Consider the following 18923-nt stretch of genomic DNA (forward strand, 5'->3'; position numbering starts at 1 on the left):
AAATATTGTAGACCTATATTACTAAATATTAAATCGATATAGATGAGAATACATACAAGGATCAGCGTAGTTAAAAGAAAAACCCAATCAGCTTTAGTATCAGCGATAGTGTGCTATGTAGGCATATGAGTAGGGTTTCAAAATGCCAGTGTCTTTACCAAAATTCCCCGGTTTTCCACAAATTCTGGTTGGAAATTCCTGGTATTAGGAGGGAATAAGAAATCCTGGAAAACTCCTACCAGGATTTCCTTAAAACCGGGGAATTTGGGGAAAGTTACCAGAATGGTGCAACCCTGTGTATTAGACACATGTTGATATATTTATACCACTAACTAAACCGTGGGATCTTATCTTATCATGGAGGATACCCAACCCACATTACGGTTTTGATTGAATAGGGCCTTATGTATTACTGAGAAGTTCCAACTAGCACCTGAATGCTGCATCATTCTTCGTTCAGCCTTCTGAATATCCATCCCCACTGCAAAGTGATGAAGGCAGTCTAGCATACTGTACAGTCTAGCTGACGCAGAGCAATATGAAAGGTATGGTCTAGCTGACTGGCCTGTACAACCCAGGGCTCTGACTGATCATATAAATAATGCTCCTTCCTGCATGAGAAAAGGAAGTACGCTATAGATCCTGGGCACAAGGCCAAATGGCACCCTACTCATTTAGTGCACTACTTTTGATCCTGTGGTCAAAAGTAGTGCACTATATAGGGAATAATTTGTCATTTGGGACACAGATTCTGGGAGATTGAGATGCAGGAGGCCTGCCATATTGCAGTAGAGTGGATTTTTAATTTGAGCTGTGTGCTCTGAGAAGCATTACAAATATCTTCTGCGTGACTGCAATGCACCACTTATCTCTCAGTGCAATTGTTCTGACTGGGCATAGTTGTCTGGTTCTTAATGATAAGCCATAGGATGGACTGAGTTAACATGAAGTATTCTCACTATTTCAATCTTTATCAAAATACTGTAATCAAATCTTATTTTAAATATAGCATTTAACATACAAAACAAATTCCTATCTTTTAGTTATCCAATAACATTAAACAAAAAAACAACAATTCGAATTACTTTGTATTAAAATATATACAACATTGTGTACAATAACAAAATACCTCAATGTAAACAATGTAAAACTATAAAAAAACTTTAAAGTACAAAATATCAAACTACCCATTCTACATCATCCCCACACCAGTCTAAAGCAGCGATTGATCTGTCAAAAATATATTACTTCTACTGAAGTAGGAAACTACAGATGAAAGCCATGTTTCTCTCAGTCTATCTACATGACGAAGAAAGCTGGTTTCTCTGATAAGATGTGGATGAGCAGGTTTATCTGAGATTGAAAAAAATATAAAACTACTAGATAGCAAACTACCCAAATTATACATCATGTACTTAACCAGTACTGCCCAATCCTAATGTACCACACTACACTTATATAAATACTGTTTTCATTTGGACAGGTTTGTCCCAGATAAGGACCATACACCTTTCTATCCATAATACTAAACTAGCAGGTTTCTCACAAATGGAAAATATAATAAAACATTCTACATAATCACCGTACCAGTTGGTAAACCAAAAGTAACCACCAGCTACTGACCATACAAACATTTCAGCCATGTTTCTCTGTCTCTCTATAGTACTAAACTAGCAGGTTTCTCAGCGATGGACAGCAGGTGTCTCCTAGCCGGGTCATTGACATCCCAGAGCCTCTGGAACTCAGTGATGAAGGGCAGGACTAGGTCCGGTTCCTCCGTGACCAGGATGTTCTCCTTGTTGCTCTGGATGGCTGTCAGGGTCCAGTTCAGGGAGCCGGTGATTAGGCGCCGGCCGTCCACCACGGCGAACTTGTGGTGCATGTGGACGGCGCCGGAGTCACACCTCACACAGATGCCTGGGGAATGGAAGGGGAATACACAGGATGAGAGGGGCCATGCTATATTATGAATACAGTTACAGTTGTGGTGTATTGTGGTGGAGTCACACCTCCCACAGAGTCGGACCTCACAGAGATTCCAAATAGAGAGAAACAGAAAGAGAGACAGACAGACAGCTTGTGCCATTCATAATGTCTGTCTAAGCATGTGGTTCCCAACCTTTTTTTTCTTTCTTCTTAAAAAAATTGTGGCACACCTTGATGGGATAAATAATTTTGCAGCACATCTAAAATGTCCCATTTAATGTATTTAGTAGTAATGAACTCAATCTAACTGATACAAACGGTATATTTTTGATTAAAGGGTTTATTTGAACTATTTTCATAGTTCCTTAATAAAGATGATTCATTTGTGTACCCAGTGCTTGACTTGGACTGAACTAGGTTCAGGTACTCATTTTGCATGCCGGTACTGTTTCTATTTAGGTGGAGGAGCGCCACAATACTTTGAACATATATTCTATAAAGGGGAACGTGAGCTCAAGCAGTAGAACATTTGAGGTACCAGTACTCAGCTCCTGCCCAAGTCAAGCACTGTATTTAACCCTTTAAGAGCGTCCCGCAAATCTGTGCTAGAAATAAAATATGTATACTAAACAAAAATATAAATGCAACATGTAAAGTGTTGGTCCCATGTTTCGTGAGCTGAAATAAAAGAGCCTAGATATTTTTCATAGGCACAAAAAGCTTATTTCCCAAAAATGTGTGGCACAAATTTGTTTACATTCCTGTTAGTTAGCACTTCTCCTTTGCTAAGATAAACCATCCATCTGACAGGCATGACATATCAAGAAGATGATCATCATTACACAGGTGCACCTTGTGCTGAGAACAATAAAAGGCCACTCTAAAATGTTCAGTTTTGTCACAACACAATGCAACAGATGTCTCAAGTTGAGGGAGCGTGCAATTGGCATGCTGACTGCAGGAATGTCCACCAGAGCTGTTGCCAGAGAATGTAATGTTTATTTCTCTACCATAAGCTGCCATTAACATCGTTTTAGAGAATTTGGCAGTACGTCCAACCAGCCGGACAACAGAAAACTAAGTGTAACTATGCCAGCCCTGGACCTCCCCACATCCAGCTTCTTCACCTGTGGGATCGTCTGAGACCAGTCACCCTGACAACTGATGAAACTGTGGGTTTGCACAACCAAAGAATTTCTTCAAAAATGGTCAGAAACCGTTTCAGGGAAGATCATCTGTGTGCTCATCGTCCTCTTACCAGGGTCTTGACCTGACTGCAGTTTGGCGTCGTAACCATCTTCAGTGGGCAAATGCTCACCTTCGATGGCCACTGGCGCGCTGGAGAAGTGTGCTCTTCACGGATGAATCCCGGTTTCAACTGTACGGGGCTGATGGCAGAAAGCCTGTATGGCGTCGTGTGGGCGAGCGGTTTGCTGATGTCAACATTGTGAACAGTGTCCCATGATGGCGCTGGGGTTGTGGTATGGGCAGTCATAAGCTACAGACAACGAACACAATTGCATTTTATTGATGGCAATTTGAAGGCACAGAGATACTGAGGCACATTTTCGTGCCATTCATCTCCCACCAACACCTCATGTTTCAGCATGATAATGCACGGCCCAATGTCGCAAGGATCTGTACACAATTCCTGGATACAGAAAATTTCCCAGTTCTTCCATGGCCTGCATACTCACCAGACGTGTCACTTATTGAGCATGTTTGGGATGCTCTGGATCAACGTGTACGACAGCGTGTTCCAGTTCCCGTTAATATCCAGCAACTTCGCACAGCCATTGAAGAGGAGTGGGACAACATTCCACAGGCCACAATCAATAGACTGATCAACTCTATGTGAAGGAGATGTGTCGCACTGCATGAGGCAAATGGTGGTCACACCAGATAGTGACATTTTATTTTATCTATGCCCCTACCTTTCTTTAAGGTACCTGTGACCAACAGATACACATCTGTTTTCACAGTCATGTGAAATCCATAGATTAGGGCCTCATTTATTTCAGTTAACTGATTTCCTTATATGAACTGTAACTCAGTAAAATCTTTGAAATTGTTGCATGATGTGTTTCTATTTTTGTTCAGTGTAGCTCCGGTAACATAGGTCTTTAGTTTTGAACGGGCTGAGCTAGAGACAAGTGATTTTTCTGCATTGTGTAGGTGGAAGTTGTGCAACCACAGACACAAAGCCATGCTCCATTGGTTTCTATGGCAGAGGCTTTGATACAGCTAGCCCAATCAGATTTGCCTGTGCTAATGGTTCTCGTGGGTGAAATAAATTGATACAAAATGACTTTGCTTGTGATGCTCGCCCCTCAAATGATACAAATGTAGCCTAACCACAGCCTGAGCACACAGGACTTGAAACCACAATACAGATGTAACCATGTGCTATTCAATGTATTTATCAGAGCTGCATTGGTGCTCCCAAGTCTAAATTCCATGTGCAAATCCACAGGTTTCTGACTCGTCTGTGCTTGTGCTGGCAAGCCCACTAGGGCCAGACCACACTTGCAACATATTCTATCATCCCTCTAAATGCGTTCCTATTCTCCTAAATGGCGTTCTGAATGCGTTCCTATTCTCTATATAGTAGGTCTGCCCAATTCATCGAATTCACATCTAAATATTTCCATATCGCAAGAGATCCATGTCTCATGCAATATTTTTGCATCTCAGCCTTGTGTAGTGTTTGTTTTTAAAGTTTACTCTGTGATTTGTCTCCTCTTGCGGCTGCTTCCCACACACACCAAGCTCCGCCCCGTCACCCAAGCGGTGCAGTTCCTCCTCCTCGCCGTTAGATTCACCTAGTTCACATGCTGTTCTGTTAAGTCAAATGAAGTCAACCGATTGTTCCAAACAAGAACATTTTGCTTTCCACTTTTCTTCTTAATATAAATCATTCTATTTCTATGATTCCAACAGTCCGCCCAAGAGTTTGATCTATATCACATGTCAAATAGCAATCACAATTAGCTTTTCTGCCCACATCTTGCAGCCCTACACTAGTTCTGACCAAAAAGTAGTGTACTATATAGGGAATAGGGTGCCATTTGAGATGCAAACACTATCTATGCATTATAGGCATGGACAGTGTGTAACTGACTACACTGAAGAAGTTGGGAGTGCAGAGCAGCATGATAAAACCACATTGTAAATCACATGAATTATGATTAGGCTATAACCAGGAACCATTCTGGGATCTAGTTATAACTCTCCAGAAATAACTTTATTGACTGAATTGATTGATCAATAAGATCAAGTGACTTCAGACTCTGCATTATCACCCCCTCCCCAGTTTTTCTCATGTCATGTTAGTCATTGCATACCTTAGAGAGCTATTTATAACTCAGAAATGTCCAGAACAACTAGCCCATGTCAGCTAATATTTTTTAGCTAGGTTTTTTAGCCCATAGATTTTGTTGTAATGTTTGAGTCACACAAAAATTACATGAATACATATTAGAAGGCAAAATGTATATAATTCCAGAAAACAAACAAACCTTCAACATTTTCTCTCTGTCAACAAGAGGGGTGTGTCATGAACAGTGTGTCATGAACAGTGCTTGTTCCCATAGAGATAGACATGGCACGTGGGATGTCCCCCAATGCTAGAATGGGGGCCTGAGTGAAAAACTTTGGGAACCCCTGGCCCAACCTGTTTTGCCAATGAGTGATGTCAGTGCATAGGGGGATTGTACATAGCTAGGTGGTAGATTCCAATAACTGCTTTAGGATTGGGCCTCTGCCATCAGCCTACCTGCTCTGCGGATGGCCCCTATCTGGGAGCCGGTGATGAGGGTGTAGTCCATGTCAGTGAGGATACGAATGGGAATGCCCCTGGTGTGGAGGGCCAGCACGGCCCGGCTCAGGTCCAGGTTGGTGAAGGCGAACACACACAGGTCCAAGGAGGAGGAGGCAGACAGGATGTGGCCCAAGAGACGGGTGAAGGAGGTATTGATGTTGTGGGGTAAAGGACAGGGGCAGGGGCTGGGGGGGATGGGGAGAGGAGGGGAAGATGATGGGGACAGGGGAAGATGATGGGGGCAGAGGAGAGGAGGATAAGAGGGAGAGGAAAGGGAGAGAGAAGGAGTATCTACTGTATAGTAGTCACTCATTGAATCATTATTCCTATCCCATAGCAAAACATCTCAAATCAACAGAAAGGCTATCAAAAAAACAGCCACATTCTTGGAGACATTGGATAGATACATTATTAATGAATATGATGGTGAGTAGTTAATGTTGACTGTACTGGCATCCCAAGTGGTACCCTAGGGCACTAGTATGCACTACTGGGCCACTACAGGGCCCTGGTAAAAGGTGCCATTTGGAACGCATTCTATTACTTACAATGGTGAGTTAGGAGTGAAGAGACGCTCTGTGCAGGCGACCTCTGTAGGGAAAAAGAAGACTTCTTTCAGGGGGCCTCTGGATATTTTCCGGGGCCAGAGGCGACAGAAGAGCCAGCCCAACCACTCCACACTGAGAGTGAGGGCCACAGCCCCCAGACCCACGATCTTCACCATCTGAACCACTGACATCTGTGGGCAGCGGGAGAAGTTGTCATGAAAATGTTGAATGGAAGCGCTAAATTACATACAGTAGGCCTTCCCACCTTTTCCCCTGCCTTTCAGCTCTTGGTTAGGATTAGCCTAGCTAGGGTGAAGTCTTGACAGCTAATGATAGTTGAGGTCTGTTGGATATGCAAAACAGCCATTAACTTGTGAACGGAGCTCGTTTTCACCAGCTTTATAAGGACAATGACATCGCTAGCAAATAATGGACCACTGCTGCAGCCCGGTACAGAGGCTATAGTAACTTCGATAGTTAGCCAGCTAAATTAATTTATTAGTCAGGGCCATCTAGCTATCTTATCTCTGCAAGTCTGAGCTACCTTCAAGCAGTCGCTATTTTTGTATGCACACTTTCTCAGTTCATACATGCTGTGTGCTAGACTGAACTCTTATTTTAAACCACTTTAGCTACCTTGACTTTTTTCACCGTCGAGCATCTGTTTTCACGATGGACTTTTAGTTGAGTGGACCTCGAAGACGAACGTCGACCAGTGCTCTAGAGCTGTCAATCAATTTAAAACTCGCGGGATATTTGCAACGTTTCCACCAATCAGTGGACAGTTGTTAAAACGGTTGAACATGTATTATTATTGTAATGAACTTAATGAAACAGCAGGGAGCAGGTCTCGAACCTTCGACCGAGGTCCGGCGCGCTATCGACTGTGTCGCAAAAGCATGCTCAAACGGCAGAGTCGATTTCCGCGCTTATAAACCCAGGGTCGTTACATTATTTTGTGAAACGTATGATGTAGAAAGAGGGGTTGTTTGACAGGGTCAGAGAGGTTGGATGGGGATGATGGGATTAGTGAGGTTTGTAGGGAATCATTTTATTGTATTATAAATACAGGGTTAAGAGAATATAGTGGTGGAGATAGGTCGTGAAAGGATTCACACACCTGTACAGTTGGTGTATGTGTATGCACTTATCAGTTGGTTGCGATTCGCCAATAAAACTTAAAGAAGACAAAGAAGAAGATGACGACAGTTGTTCATGTTAACATCCGGTTCTGAAGGCGATCTCAGGAGGAAAAATGGCGGAAGCAGATGTTCTGTTTGAATCAGATGGCGTGTCGAGTGGAGATGAGAATCATTTGATTACAGTGACGAATGCAAACGGAAATAAGAGAAGTAAAGTGGTAGTGGAACCTAGTAAATCCAAATCTAGTTCTGAGTAGTTTTTGGTTGGAATATGGGTTTTGGCTCGAGGTTGTTTCCTGGGAGATCCGTTTGAAGTCTCTATTAAAATTGTGGATGCGTTGGATGAGGTGGCGTCGATGAGTGTTATCAATGGTGTTATCTCTGGAAGAAAATGCAAAGGATATACATGAAGAATTGGGTCAAGTGGTTGGTGCACAACGACGGACCCGCATTGAAAGATGGGGTGCGGAAACCCACTCCATCCAGCCATTCTATTGTGTGTGTTTTAAAAAAAATCAAGAGTCTCCCTTCTCACGTGTATTTGGGTTATATGGGATTTCCTGCAAGAGCCTTCATGCCCAAACACATGCAGTGTGATAAATATACATTATTTGGCCATGTGTCAAGTGTATGTGGACGGGAGGTGTATTCTATGCCAGCTGAGCCTAAATGCTGCAACTGTGGTGGTGAACATGCACCCGCATTTCTGAAGTGTCCTGTTAGGGTGAAGGGGACGGAAGTGGCAAGAATAAGGGCTGTCCAGAATGTATCTGGAGGCATTGAGACGAGTGGAAGGAGTGAATTTGAAAAAGTGATTGTAGTAGTAGAAACAATATGTTCCGTGTTAACAGAGGGATCATGACATTTTGCATATTAAGGTGGACTTTATAGCATTTATTACTTTGGTTTTCAACTACACAGCACAAACGGAGAGGAAATCGGAGAAAATAGGCATCTTTGTGTGTGTGCCTGGGCATTTCTGGGGACTCAGTGTGACTGTTTGTGTGTTTTGTTTCAATACTCCGTACATTAGGTGGCGGCAATACACCAATAGGTGTAGTTTGCCGTAACTTTAAAGAAGAAGAAGAACTTCCGGTTCTCCTTGCTTGCTATCTTCACCAAAAAGCCGGAGTGTGGTCTTAGGAAAGGTAGCTAAACAAATACATGGTTTAATGGAACAATTATATAATATAAGCTAGCTTGATTATATATAATGTTGTTCTTTCCATTATTAATAACGAACCATTCGGTTTCATGATACTATACCATCGGCAAGGAAAGATGTTGGAGAGTTGACTGAGTTTATGACAACAACACACGTTGTTGTTGTAGTAGCTAAACTAGCTAGCTACATGCACCTAGCTAGCTAGCAGGATTATATTGTTAATTTACAGTTTACAAAACGTTGAGTTGATTGAACGACTGCGATCCATTCCGTTACAAAATTGCATTATTTGTCTTTGATGTACATTTGCTCCACAGAGTTTAGCCAACTATCTAGCTAACGTTACGGTACACGTGAAGACTACCTAATATGGGTCGCCGCAAGTCCAAGAGAAAGCCCCCCCCAAAGAAGAAGCTTACTGGAAATTTGGACACTCAATTCACCTGTCCGTTCTGCAATCACGAAAAGTCATGTGATGTGAAAATGTAAGTAACAAAGTACAGTATATTAAGTGTATATATACTCCCGTTCAGAAGTTTGGGGTCACTTAGAAATGTTCTTGTTTTTTAAGGAAAAACACTTTTTTTGTCATTTAAAATAACATCAAATTGATCAGAAATACAGTGTCGACATTGTTCATGTCTGATTTAAAAAAAAATAGAATATCTACATAGGTGTACAGAGGCCCATTATCAGCAACCATCACTCCAATGGCACGTTGTGTTAGCTAATCCAAGTTTTTTATCATTTTTAAAGGCTTATTGATCATTGGAAAACCCTTTTATGTTAGCACAGCTGAAAACTTGATTCCTGATTAAAGAAGCAATATAACCGGCCTTCTTTAGACTTGTTGAGTATCTGGAGCATCAGTATTTGTGGGTTCGATTACAGGCTCTAAATGGCTAGAGACAAAGAACTTTCTTCTGAAACTCATCAGTCTAGTCTTGTTCTGAGAAATGAACAAGTTCCACAGACATGTGACTAACATAAATGGAATAATGTGTCCAGTCAGTATCTGGTATGGCCACCAGCTGCATTAAGTACTGCAGTGCATCTCCCCCTCATGGACTGCACCAGATGATGCTGTGACATTCTGTCCCAGACCATGACGGACCCCCCACCTCCAAATCGATCCCGCTCCGGAGTACAGGCCTCGTGTAACGCTCATTCCTTCTATGATAAATGCGAATCCGACCATCACCCCTGGTGAGACAAAACTGCGACTCGTCACTGAAGAGCAGTTTTTGCCAGTCCTGTCTTGTCCAGCGACGGTGGGTTTCTGCCCATAGGTGACATTGTTGCCAGTGATGTCTGGTGAGGACCTGCCTTACAACAGGCCTACAAGCCCTCATTCCAGCCTCTCTCAGCCTATTGCGGACAGTCTGAGCACTGATGGAGGGATTGTGCGTTCCTGGTGTAACTCGGGCAGTTGTTGTTGCCATCCTGTACCTGTCCTGCAGGTGTGATGTTCGGCTGTACTGATCCTGTGCAGGTGTTGTTACACGTGGTCTGCCACTGCGAGGACGATCAGCTGTCTGTCCTGTCTCCCTGAAGCGCTGTCTTAGGTGTCTCACAGTACAGACATTGCAATTTATTTATTTTGTTGCTGAGTTTATATATGCATACTTTTCTTTATTTTTACCATTTTCTACATTGTAGAATAACAGTGATGACATCAAAACTATGAAATAACACATGGAATCATGTGGTAGCCAAAAAAGTGAACAATTCTAAATATATTTTAGATTCTTCAAAGTAGCCACACTTTGCGTTGATGCTTTGCACACTCTTGGCACTTAAACAAATCAAAATATGACATTTTTCAAACACTTTTTTGGGGTACTACATGATTCCATGTGTTATTTCATAGTTTTGATGTCTTCACTATTATTCTACAATGTAGAAAATATGAAAAATAAAGAAAAAACCCTGGAATGAGTAGGTGTCCAAACTTTTGATTGGTACCATGTAGAGGTCGACCGATTTTATAATTTTTCAATACCGATAATTGAAGGACCCAAAAAAGCCGATACCGATTAATCGGCCGTTTAAAAAAAAGGATATATATATATATTATTTATTATTATTTTGTAAATATTTTTTTTTTAATGTATTTGTAATAATGACAATTACAACGATACTGAATGAACAGTGAACACTTTTTTTTTATTTTAACTTAATATAATGCATAAATAAAATCAATTTAGTCTCATAAATAATGAAACATGCTCAATTTGGTTTAAATAATACAAAAACACAGTGTTGGAGAAGAAAGTAAAAGTGCAATATGTGCCATGTAAAAAGCTAACGTTTAAGTTCGTTGCTCAGAACCTATGAAAGCTGGTGGTTCAATATTCCCAGTTCTTCAATATTCCCAGTTAAGAAGTTTTAGGTTGTAGTTATTATTAGGAATTATAACATCAACTATTTCTCTCTATACCATTTGTATTTCATATACCTTTGTCTATTGTATGTTGTAATAGGCACTTTAGTATTGCCAGCCTAATCTCAGGAGTGGATAGGCTTGATGTCATAAACAGCGCTGTGATTCAAGTATTGCTAAGAGCTGCTGGCAAACGCAGTAAAGTGCTGAATGAATGCTTACGAGCCTGATGCTGCCTACCACAGCTCAGACTGCTCTATCAAGTATCAAATCATAAACTTAATTATAGTATAATAAACACATAAATATGAGTCTTTGGTCATTAATATGGTCAAATCCGGAAACTATAATTTCGAAAACAAAACGTTTATTTCAGTGAAATACGAAGCGTTCCGTATTTTATCAGACGGGTGGCAACCATAAGTCTTAATATTGCTGTTACATTGCACAACCTTCAATGCTATGTCATAATTATGTACAATTCTTGCAAATTAGTTCGCAATGAGCCCGGCGGCCCAAACAGTTGCATATACCTTGACTCTGAGTGCAATGAACGCAAGAGAAGTGACACAATTTCCCTAGTTAATATTACCTGCTAACATAATTAAAAAAAAAAACTAAATATGCAGGTTTAAAAATATATATACTTCTGTGTATTGATTTTAAGAAAGGCATTGATGTTTATGGGTAGGTACATTCGTGCAACGATTGTGCTTTTTTCGTGAGTGCGCTTTTGTTAAATCATCCCCCGTTTGGCGAAGTAGGCTGTGATTCGATGATAAATTAACAGGCACCGCATTGATTATATGCAACGCAGGGCAAGCTAGTAAACTACACATGGTTGATGATATTACTAGGTTAACTAGTGGTTATGTGAAGATTGATTGTTTTTATAAGAAGTTTAATGCTAGCTAGAAACTTACCTTGGCTACTTGCTGCACTCGCGTAACAGGTGGTCAGCCTGCAACGTTTCCTCATGCATTGCAATGTAATCGGCCATAATCGTCGTCCAAAAATGCAGATGACCCATTTTTATAATGAAAACTTGAAATCGGCCATACCTATTAATCGGTCGACCTCTAGTATAGTGTGTGTGTGTGTGTGTGTGTGTGTGTAAACATTGATGGAAGCTACAATCTATCTGCAATATTAAAGCTGATCTGTTCCCTAAAGAAAAAATAAATAAAGTACAGTATGGCTATCTCCCAAATGGCAAATCAAAAGAGAACCATCGCGCTCTTCCAAAGGTTTGACTGGTGCGTAAAACCTGCAAATTCAGTAAAGGAAGAGGTGTAATGGGTTAGCACTAAAAAATATGTTGCGTAAAGCTTCATTGTTCAATGTTTTACATTTTTTACTGCATCAAGGATAGCATACACAGACGTTACCTCTCAAATGGCACCCTATTCCATGCGTACTTTGCCCAGAACCCTATGTGCCCTGGTCAAAAGCACACAAAGTGACCATAAGTATGTGGACACCTGCTTGTCGAACATCACATTCCAAAGTCAATGGCCATTAATATGGAGTTGGTCCACTCCTTTTATGCTATAACAGCCTACACTCTTTTGAAAAGGCTTTCCACTAGATGTTGGAGCATTGCTGTGGGGCCTGGCTTGCTCGGCTTTCCAAATCATCCTAAAGATGTTCGATGGGGTTGAGGTCAGGGCTTAGTGCAGGCCAGTCAAGTTCTTCTACACGGATCTCGACAAACCATTTCTGTATGGACCTCACTTTGTGCACAGGGGAATTGACATGCTGAAACAGGAAAGGGCTTTCCCTAAACTGTTGCCACAAAGTTGGAAGCACAGAATCGTCTAGACTGTCATTGTATTCTGTAGCATTAAGATTTCCCTTCACTGGAACTAAGGGGCCTAGCACAAACCATGGAAAAACAGCCCCAGACTATTTCTCCTCCACCAAACTTTACAGTTAGCACTATGCATTGGGGCAGGTAGCGTTCTCCTGGCATCCACCAAACCCAGATTAGCCTGTTGGACTGCAGACGGTGAAGCATGATTCATCACCCCAGAGAACGTGTTTCCACTGCTCCAGAGTCCCAATTGCGGCGTGCTTTACACCACTCCAGCCGACACTTGGCATTGCACATGGTGATCTTAGGCTTCTGTGCGGCTGCTCGGCAAGGGAAACATTTCGTGAAGCTCCCGATGAAAAGTTATTGTGCTGACGTTGCTTCAAGGGGCAGTTTGGAACTCGATAGTGAGTGTTGCAACCGAGGACAGATGGGTTTCATGGGTGCTTCAGCACTCGGTGGTCCTGTTCTGTGAACTTGTGTGACCTACCACTTCGCGGCAGAGCTGTTGTTGCTCCTAGATGTTTCCACTTCACATTAACAGCACTTACAGTTGACCAGGGCAGTTCATGCAGGGCAGAATTTGGACAAACTGACTTGTTGGAAAGGCGGAATCATCTTTAAAGTCACTGAGCTCTTCAGTAAGGCCATTCTACTGCCATTGTTTGTCTATGGAGATTGCATGGCGGTGTGCTCAATTTTATACACCTGTCAGTGACGGGTGTGGCTGAAATAGCCAAATCTACTAATTTGAAGGGATATCCACATACTTGTGTGTAATGTTTATATATTTTAGTGTATTTCTCTAGGAGGTACTGCACCTCAGGCTGTAGCTCTGACATTTTAATGATGCAACTATTTATTAATACTTTGTTTAAACTTTTCTTGTATTGCCAACAGGGAAAGGACCAGAAATACTGGGATAATATCATGCACAGTTTGCCTGGAGGAGTTCCAAACCCCCATTACCTGTATCCTTTGAAGTCTATTGAACTCACACAACAGCTATTGTTCTCATAATCACATTGAGTATGTTTACATGCACACTAATAATTTGATATTAAACTGCAGAACGACAGATGTTTACCTTGTCAGCTCGGGGATTCGATCTTGCAACCTTTCGGTTACTAGTCCAACGCTTTAACCACTAGGCTACCTGCCGCCCCATATGCAGTTTTATAAAAACTGTTCTTCACTTTGTACATGACAAAGTGGCCCGACGGTGGTGGATTCACAGACCTCCACGGACAAGGAGGGGGAAAAGATATCCATTATAATAAAAGCACTGCGTGAATCTCTTATTTTGTTATGAGACCAAATGGGCTTTTATAAACATTTCATGAAATTCTACATCATTTTACATCACTGGAGACGATCAGAGTCTTTTGTTAATACCACAACAGAGCAGAGAACACCTGAGCGCATGCTGCAGCACCGGAGACGATCAGAGTCTTTTGTTAATACCACAACAGAGCAGAGAACACCTGAGCGCATGCTGCAGCACCGGAGACGATCAGAGTCTTTTGTTAATACCACAACAGAGCAGAGAACACCTGAGCGCATGCTGCAGCACCGGAGACGATCAGAGTCTTTTGTTAATACCACAACAGAGCAGAGAACACCTGAGCGCATGCTGCAGCACCGGAGACGATCAGAGTCTTTTGTTAATACCACAACAGAGCAGAGAACACCTGAGCGCATGCTGCAGCACCGGAGACGATCAGAGTCTTTTGTTAATACCACAACAGAGCAGAGAACACCTGAGCGCATGCTGCAGCACCGGAGACGATCAGAGTCTTTTGTTAATACCACAACAGAGCAGAGAACACCTGAGCGCATGCTGCAGCACCGGAGACGTTGTGATTTCTATACAGGCTATTGTCTAAAAAAAAAAAAAGAGACAACTTTAGTCCTGTTCCAAACTTAAACTATCAACTGTAAATATTCAGCACAACTGAACTAGTCACTACGGAAGTATGGCCTGTATGCATTTGTAAACTATTTTCATTTGGGAAACTATAATTTTCAAATATATTCTATTTTATTCCAAGATATTGTTACAAAATAGATGTGTGCAGACTGTGATTAAGGCATGGGAGTATAAGTTAAATTAACAGACTAGGCTTTCATAGCTCACCGCATGATCCTCAAACCAAAGACCAGCCAAACTCATCTTTCTAAACGTGAATTCCAAGGCACTGTAGAATGATTGCATAGCCTATAAGGCATATTTTGTTTCGTAATTTAATTCTAAGTAATAATACAAAATAATAATATTTATTTATTTATTTATTTCAAGTTAGTATGTTAATACTTTTTTTGCGGATCTCCCTCACATTTTTCAAATTGAGAACACGGGGCTGCATGGTCAAATTAATTCTGATAGGCCTAAATATTATTTATTTATAATGACCACAAGTCCCATAAACGATAGAATGACAAACTATATCAATATGTAGTCTATAGCAGCCTATAGGTAGGTAGCCTAAATGGTGGTATTACTGTGTTTGTTTTTCTCTCTGGCGATGGCCTGAAGGATGAACTGTAGGCGTGTGTGTAGAGGCCCGTCGGTCGGAGGCGTGACCACTTTGAGAGGCCAAATCCGACGTGACAAAAACTTGACCAGGGTTCGCGAAAACGGCTGTCCTCAAAACAGTCTTGTACAATGCACTTGAACTCGACCTACTGAGTGCTTAGCTTACAGAAACGTGCCCCCCCTCTATTGCGTATGCAGACAAACTGATCCACCGCATGGACCTTTACCACGACACCAACGAGAGCTAGGATCCACATTCACAGCGTGTCCGTCACGATGGTCATAACTCCACGGGCCCCAGAACGACACGAGGACCACTGCTGTCCTTTCAGCACCAAGATTCTAAGTGCTCAAAATCACTCTAGATGTAGCCGACAACTAATAGTCCTTCTCATCCCTTATTACAAATGGAAGATTATCACTTCTCACAATGGTGCTCGTTTAGTAACGTTAGAACAAAGTGAAGTCAATGTCTCACAGGATCGCAATGTGTAATTCGTGTTTTACATAGCAGATCTGAATATAATGGCATATAGTCTGCTTTACCAGGCCTGTGATGTTACACCAGAAACACCTCTTCTGTCATTTCTTATCTGAAGCTGAGTAGTCCTCTTTTTTTAACAAGACTCAACAGTGTGCACGCCGCAGGCAACGCTTTGATGCAAAATAACAAGAAATGTTCATATTTTAACACCATCTGCTTCCATTTGGTCACAAAACAGTAATTCAAGAAGATCTCAATTCATATTCCCATGAAACTGATTGAGATCAAATGATTGACAGGCAGTCTGAACATTTCACCAGTAAAATGTGAAGAATTACCATTCACCATTGACAGTGATAATGGCCTACTTTGAAATGAGGTATGACTAACTTGGTGTTTGGGGGTATTAAACATTTGACATTTTCTTGAGACAAGACGTGTGGGCATATAGGCCGTTTTTAATCAAACTATTATATTAATCTGACTATCCACAATAATCGCATTATTGTGTGCATGTAACCGTACTAGTTGATACGTAAATCAATAAGGCTGCAGCAATTGTCATTTCCGAAGGATGTAATGCCCAATTCCAATGGGATTGGCTATTATGATAAGAATGTTTTATAGGTATTTTAACATCAGGAATGCTAACAGCACAGTTAGACTGTAAGTTGCTCTGGATAAGAGCATCTGATAAATGGCTCAAATGTAAATGCACCAATGACTAGGCAGTTGCATGCAAGTCACATTTACTCCAATCTCCTGTTGCTAACATTTTCTAGGTTGTGTGTATATAAGTTACATGTCCTTACCTTACTCTCTAAGATCTGTCAGAGCCTGTGGATGTGTACAGTGATTGGATAGACGCTTGTGAAGCAGCCAATCAGTAGCCCAGGCTCACCGGGGCGGAAGACCTCACGTTGGAACAGGAAGCTGATTTAGAGGTGGCGCTCGTCTGTTTCTCACCAATCACTGCCAGTCTTCAGCTCAAGATGATGGTCCCGTTCCAGGCCGACTACATTGCAGACGTCGCATTGCATCAACCAATAGTTGCGTGCCACGTCATCAACTGCTGTTGGGCATCATATTGCTGTGTCATGTGGTTAGCTGATATGTGAACCAACTATCCAGACGTTGTGAGATCTGGCAGATGCCTACAATGTAGTCAGCCTGGTAAGCAACCTCTGACCTTTACCTCACCGCACATCTCCCACACTAGTGACCTGGCGTCCACCGAGACTGTCTTGCGTAGCCATAGTTCAGTCCAGAGCTCTATATAGATTACGCCCCAAATGGCACCCCATTCACTATGTAGGGCACTACTTTTGACCTGCTCCCGTAGGGCTCGGGTGGAAAGTAGTGCACAATATAGGGAATATGGTTCCATTTGGGATGTAACCTTAGAGGTATATATGACTCTGGTTAAGTCAACCTATTCCCCTACTCACCGTTTTAATTCATACAGACTTCATTTTAGCGGTCAGTTGTCATGGCTCCTAGCTTACTGGTAGGATTATACAGTTAGTTGCTGCTCTTGGGTTAGTTTTTGTTTTACCACAATTAGTTTTTACTCTCCCCTGTGTACAGAGATACACAATACCACAGTGTACAGCAATACCATAGTGTTGGGTCATTCCATTGGGGTATATTCGGTGTAAATCTGAGTGTGTTTATGCAGAGTAAACTAGTGGGGTGTTCCAGAAAGTAGGATTGTTAAGTTAGCCAGCTAACTTTGATATGCAGTTAAATATATCTTTATTTTATATTTAGAAAGCTAAACTTGAATATGGGTTGTTGTTGGTTGTCAAGTCAATTATACCATGACGATTTCAAGTTGGATTTTGTTGGGACTGTTAGCTGGCTAAGTCATTGATCCTGCTTTCTGGAACAGTCTAAACTCTCAAGTGGTTTCTGAAATATTTTCTATGAATATCCCAGGTCCTTTTCCTTAATGTGAAAACGGTTACGGTATCTCCCTGAAGACATGTTGCACCATTCCTTTGTTAGAAAAAATGTACTAAAAGGGAGAGGTAGGATGGTACATAAACAGTAGGTCAAATTAGTATTATTGATTTGATTATTTTAGTTTTTCAAATGATAAGAAAATTGCCAATGATTTGCAATTGGTTGCCCTTTGTAATATTGTAATGATTTTTATTTTCAATGTGACAAATTAAAAAGTGTTGTATTTTGACATCCACAATGAATGTGTCTGTGTCGATGGGTCTGAGAGTTAACCAGCAAAACTCTATAGTATATAGAGCATGTTTCTACTGGAGAGACATGCCGTTTCATTTCCTGATAATAGGCTAGCTAGAGGAAACCGCCAAACTGTACAGTTTACCACTAAAACCTTAACATTTTCCTCGTCATAACTCAGATGTGAGCACCGTGTGTGTATGTATGCCCCAATGCATTTGTGTGATTGTGTGCGTACCCATGGTTCTCAGCTGTGGATATTGACAATGAGTTATGATCACGATGATGAGTGGTTATCAGTTTGTTCTATCCCTCCATCCCTATCTCAATCTCTCCTCTCATTCAGCATGTGAGGTCAAGTGTCACTCTAGTCTCTGTTGTCAAGGCTGCCAATAACCCACACAACGGTGCCATGGCAACCGTTTCCAAGGTAACAAGTATTTTGTTTCTAGACACCTGGAGCTGTGCTCACACAACTTGCCATTTTAGTAACTTTTACACATCCACCATCAACAAGTTGCATAATGTATGTGCATGTAATTGCTGCATTTAAACACAATGAAAATTAGTAAGGAATGTTTACAGGGCATAGAAACAGTTGATGGTGTTAGGTACAGTGGTGTTAGGTACAGTGGTGTTAGGTACAGTGGTGTTAGGTACAGTGGTGTTAGGTACAGTGGTGTTAGGTACAGTGGTGTTAGGTACAGTGGTGTTAGGTACAGTGGTGTTAGGTACAGTAGCTTTGTGCTAAAATATTTTTGCGGCGTTTGATAACTTTCATCTCATGGTATTAACTCAAGAGTTGCAGAATTGGGATAAAAAGTCTACCTTTTTGGCTTACAACTGGCTGTCTGCATCCAAATAATGTGGCCACGGCTTTGTTTCATCTGTTAGGAAGAATGACAAG

The 18923-nt window shown here is 41.5% G+C and overlaps 2 protein-coding genes across 2 annotated transcripts; one reads left to right on the plus strand and one right to left on the minus strand.

Moving 5' to 3' along the window:
* Positions 1–210: 210 nt before the first annotated feature.
* On the minus strand, positions 211–7198 carry pld6 (phospholipase D family, member 6). The gene is made up of 4 exons (XM_042318702.1): positions 6931–7198; positions 6295–6485; positions 5702–5931; positions 211–1917 (listed from the first exon to the last, which is right to left on the minus strand). The coding sequence occupies exons 2-4, from the start codon at positions 6483–6485 to the stop codon at positions 1658–1660; spliced, it is 681 nt and encodes a 226-aa protein (XP_042174636.1). The 5' UTR covers positions 6931–7198; the 3' UTR covers positions 211–1657.
* Positions 7199–8450: 1252 nt separating this feature from the next.
* Positions 8451–18020, plus strand: LOC112247964 (transcription elongation factor 1 homolog). Its single transcript, XM_024416781.2, has 4 exons — positions 8451–8584; positions 8919–9086; positions 13698–13768; positions 16643–18020. The coding sequence occupies exons 2-4, from the start codon at positions 8971–8973 to the stop codon at positions 16705–16707; spliced, it is 252 nt and encodes an 83-aa protein (XP_024272549.1). The 5' UTR covers positions 8451–8584; positions 8919–8970; the 3' UTR covers positions 16708–18020.
* Positions 18021–18923: the final 903 nt, after the last annotated feature.

This window comes from Oncorhynchus tshawytscha, unplaced genomic scaffold (assembly GCF_018296145.1).
Source record: "Oncorhynchus tshawytscha isolate Ot180627B unplaced genomic scaffold, Otsh_v2.0 Un_contig_4934_pilon_pilon, whole genome shotgun sequence".
Taxonomy (NCBI): Eukaryota; Metazoa; Chordata; class Actinopteri; order Salmoniformes; family Salmonidae; genus Oncorhynchus; species Oncorhynchus tshawytscha.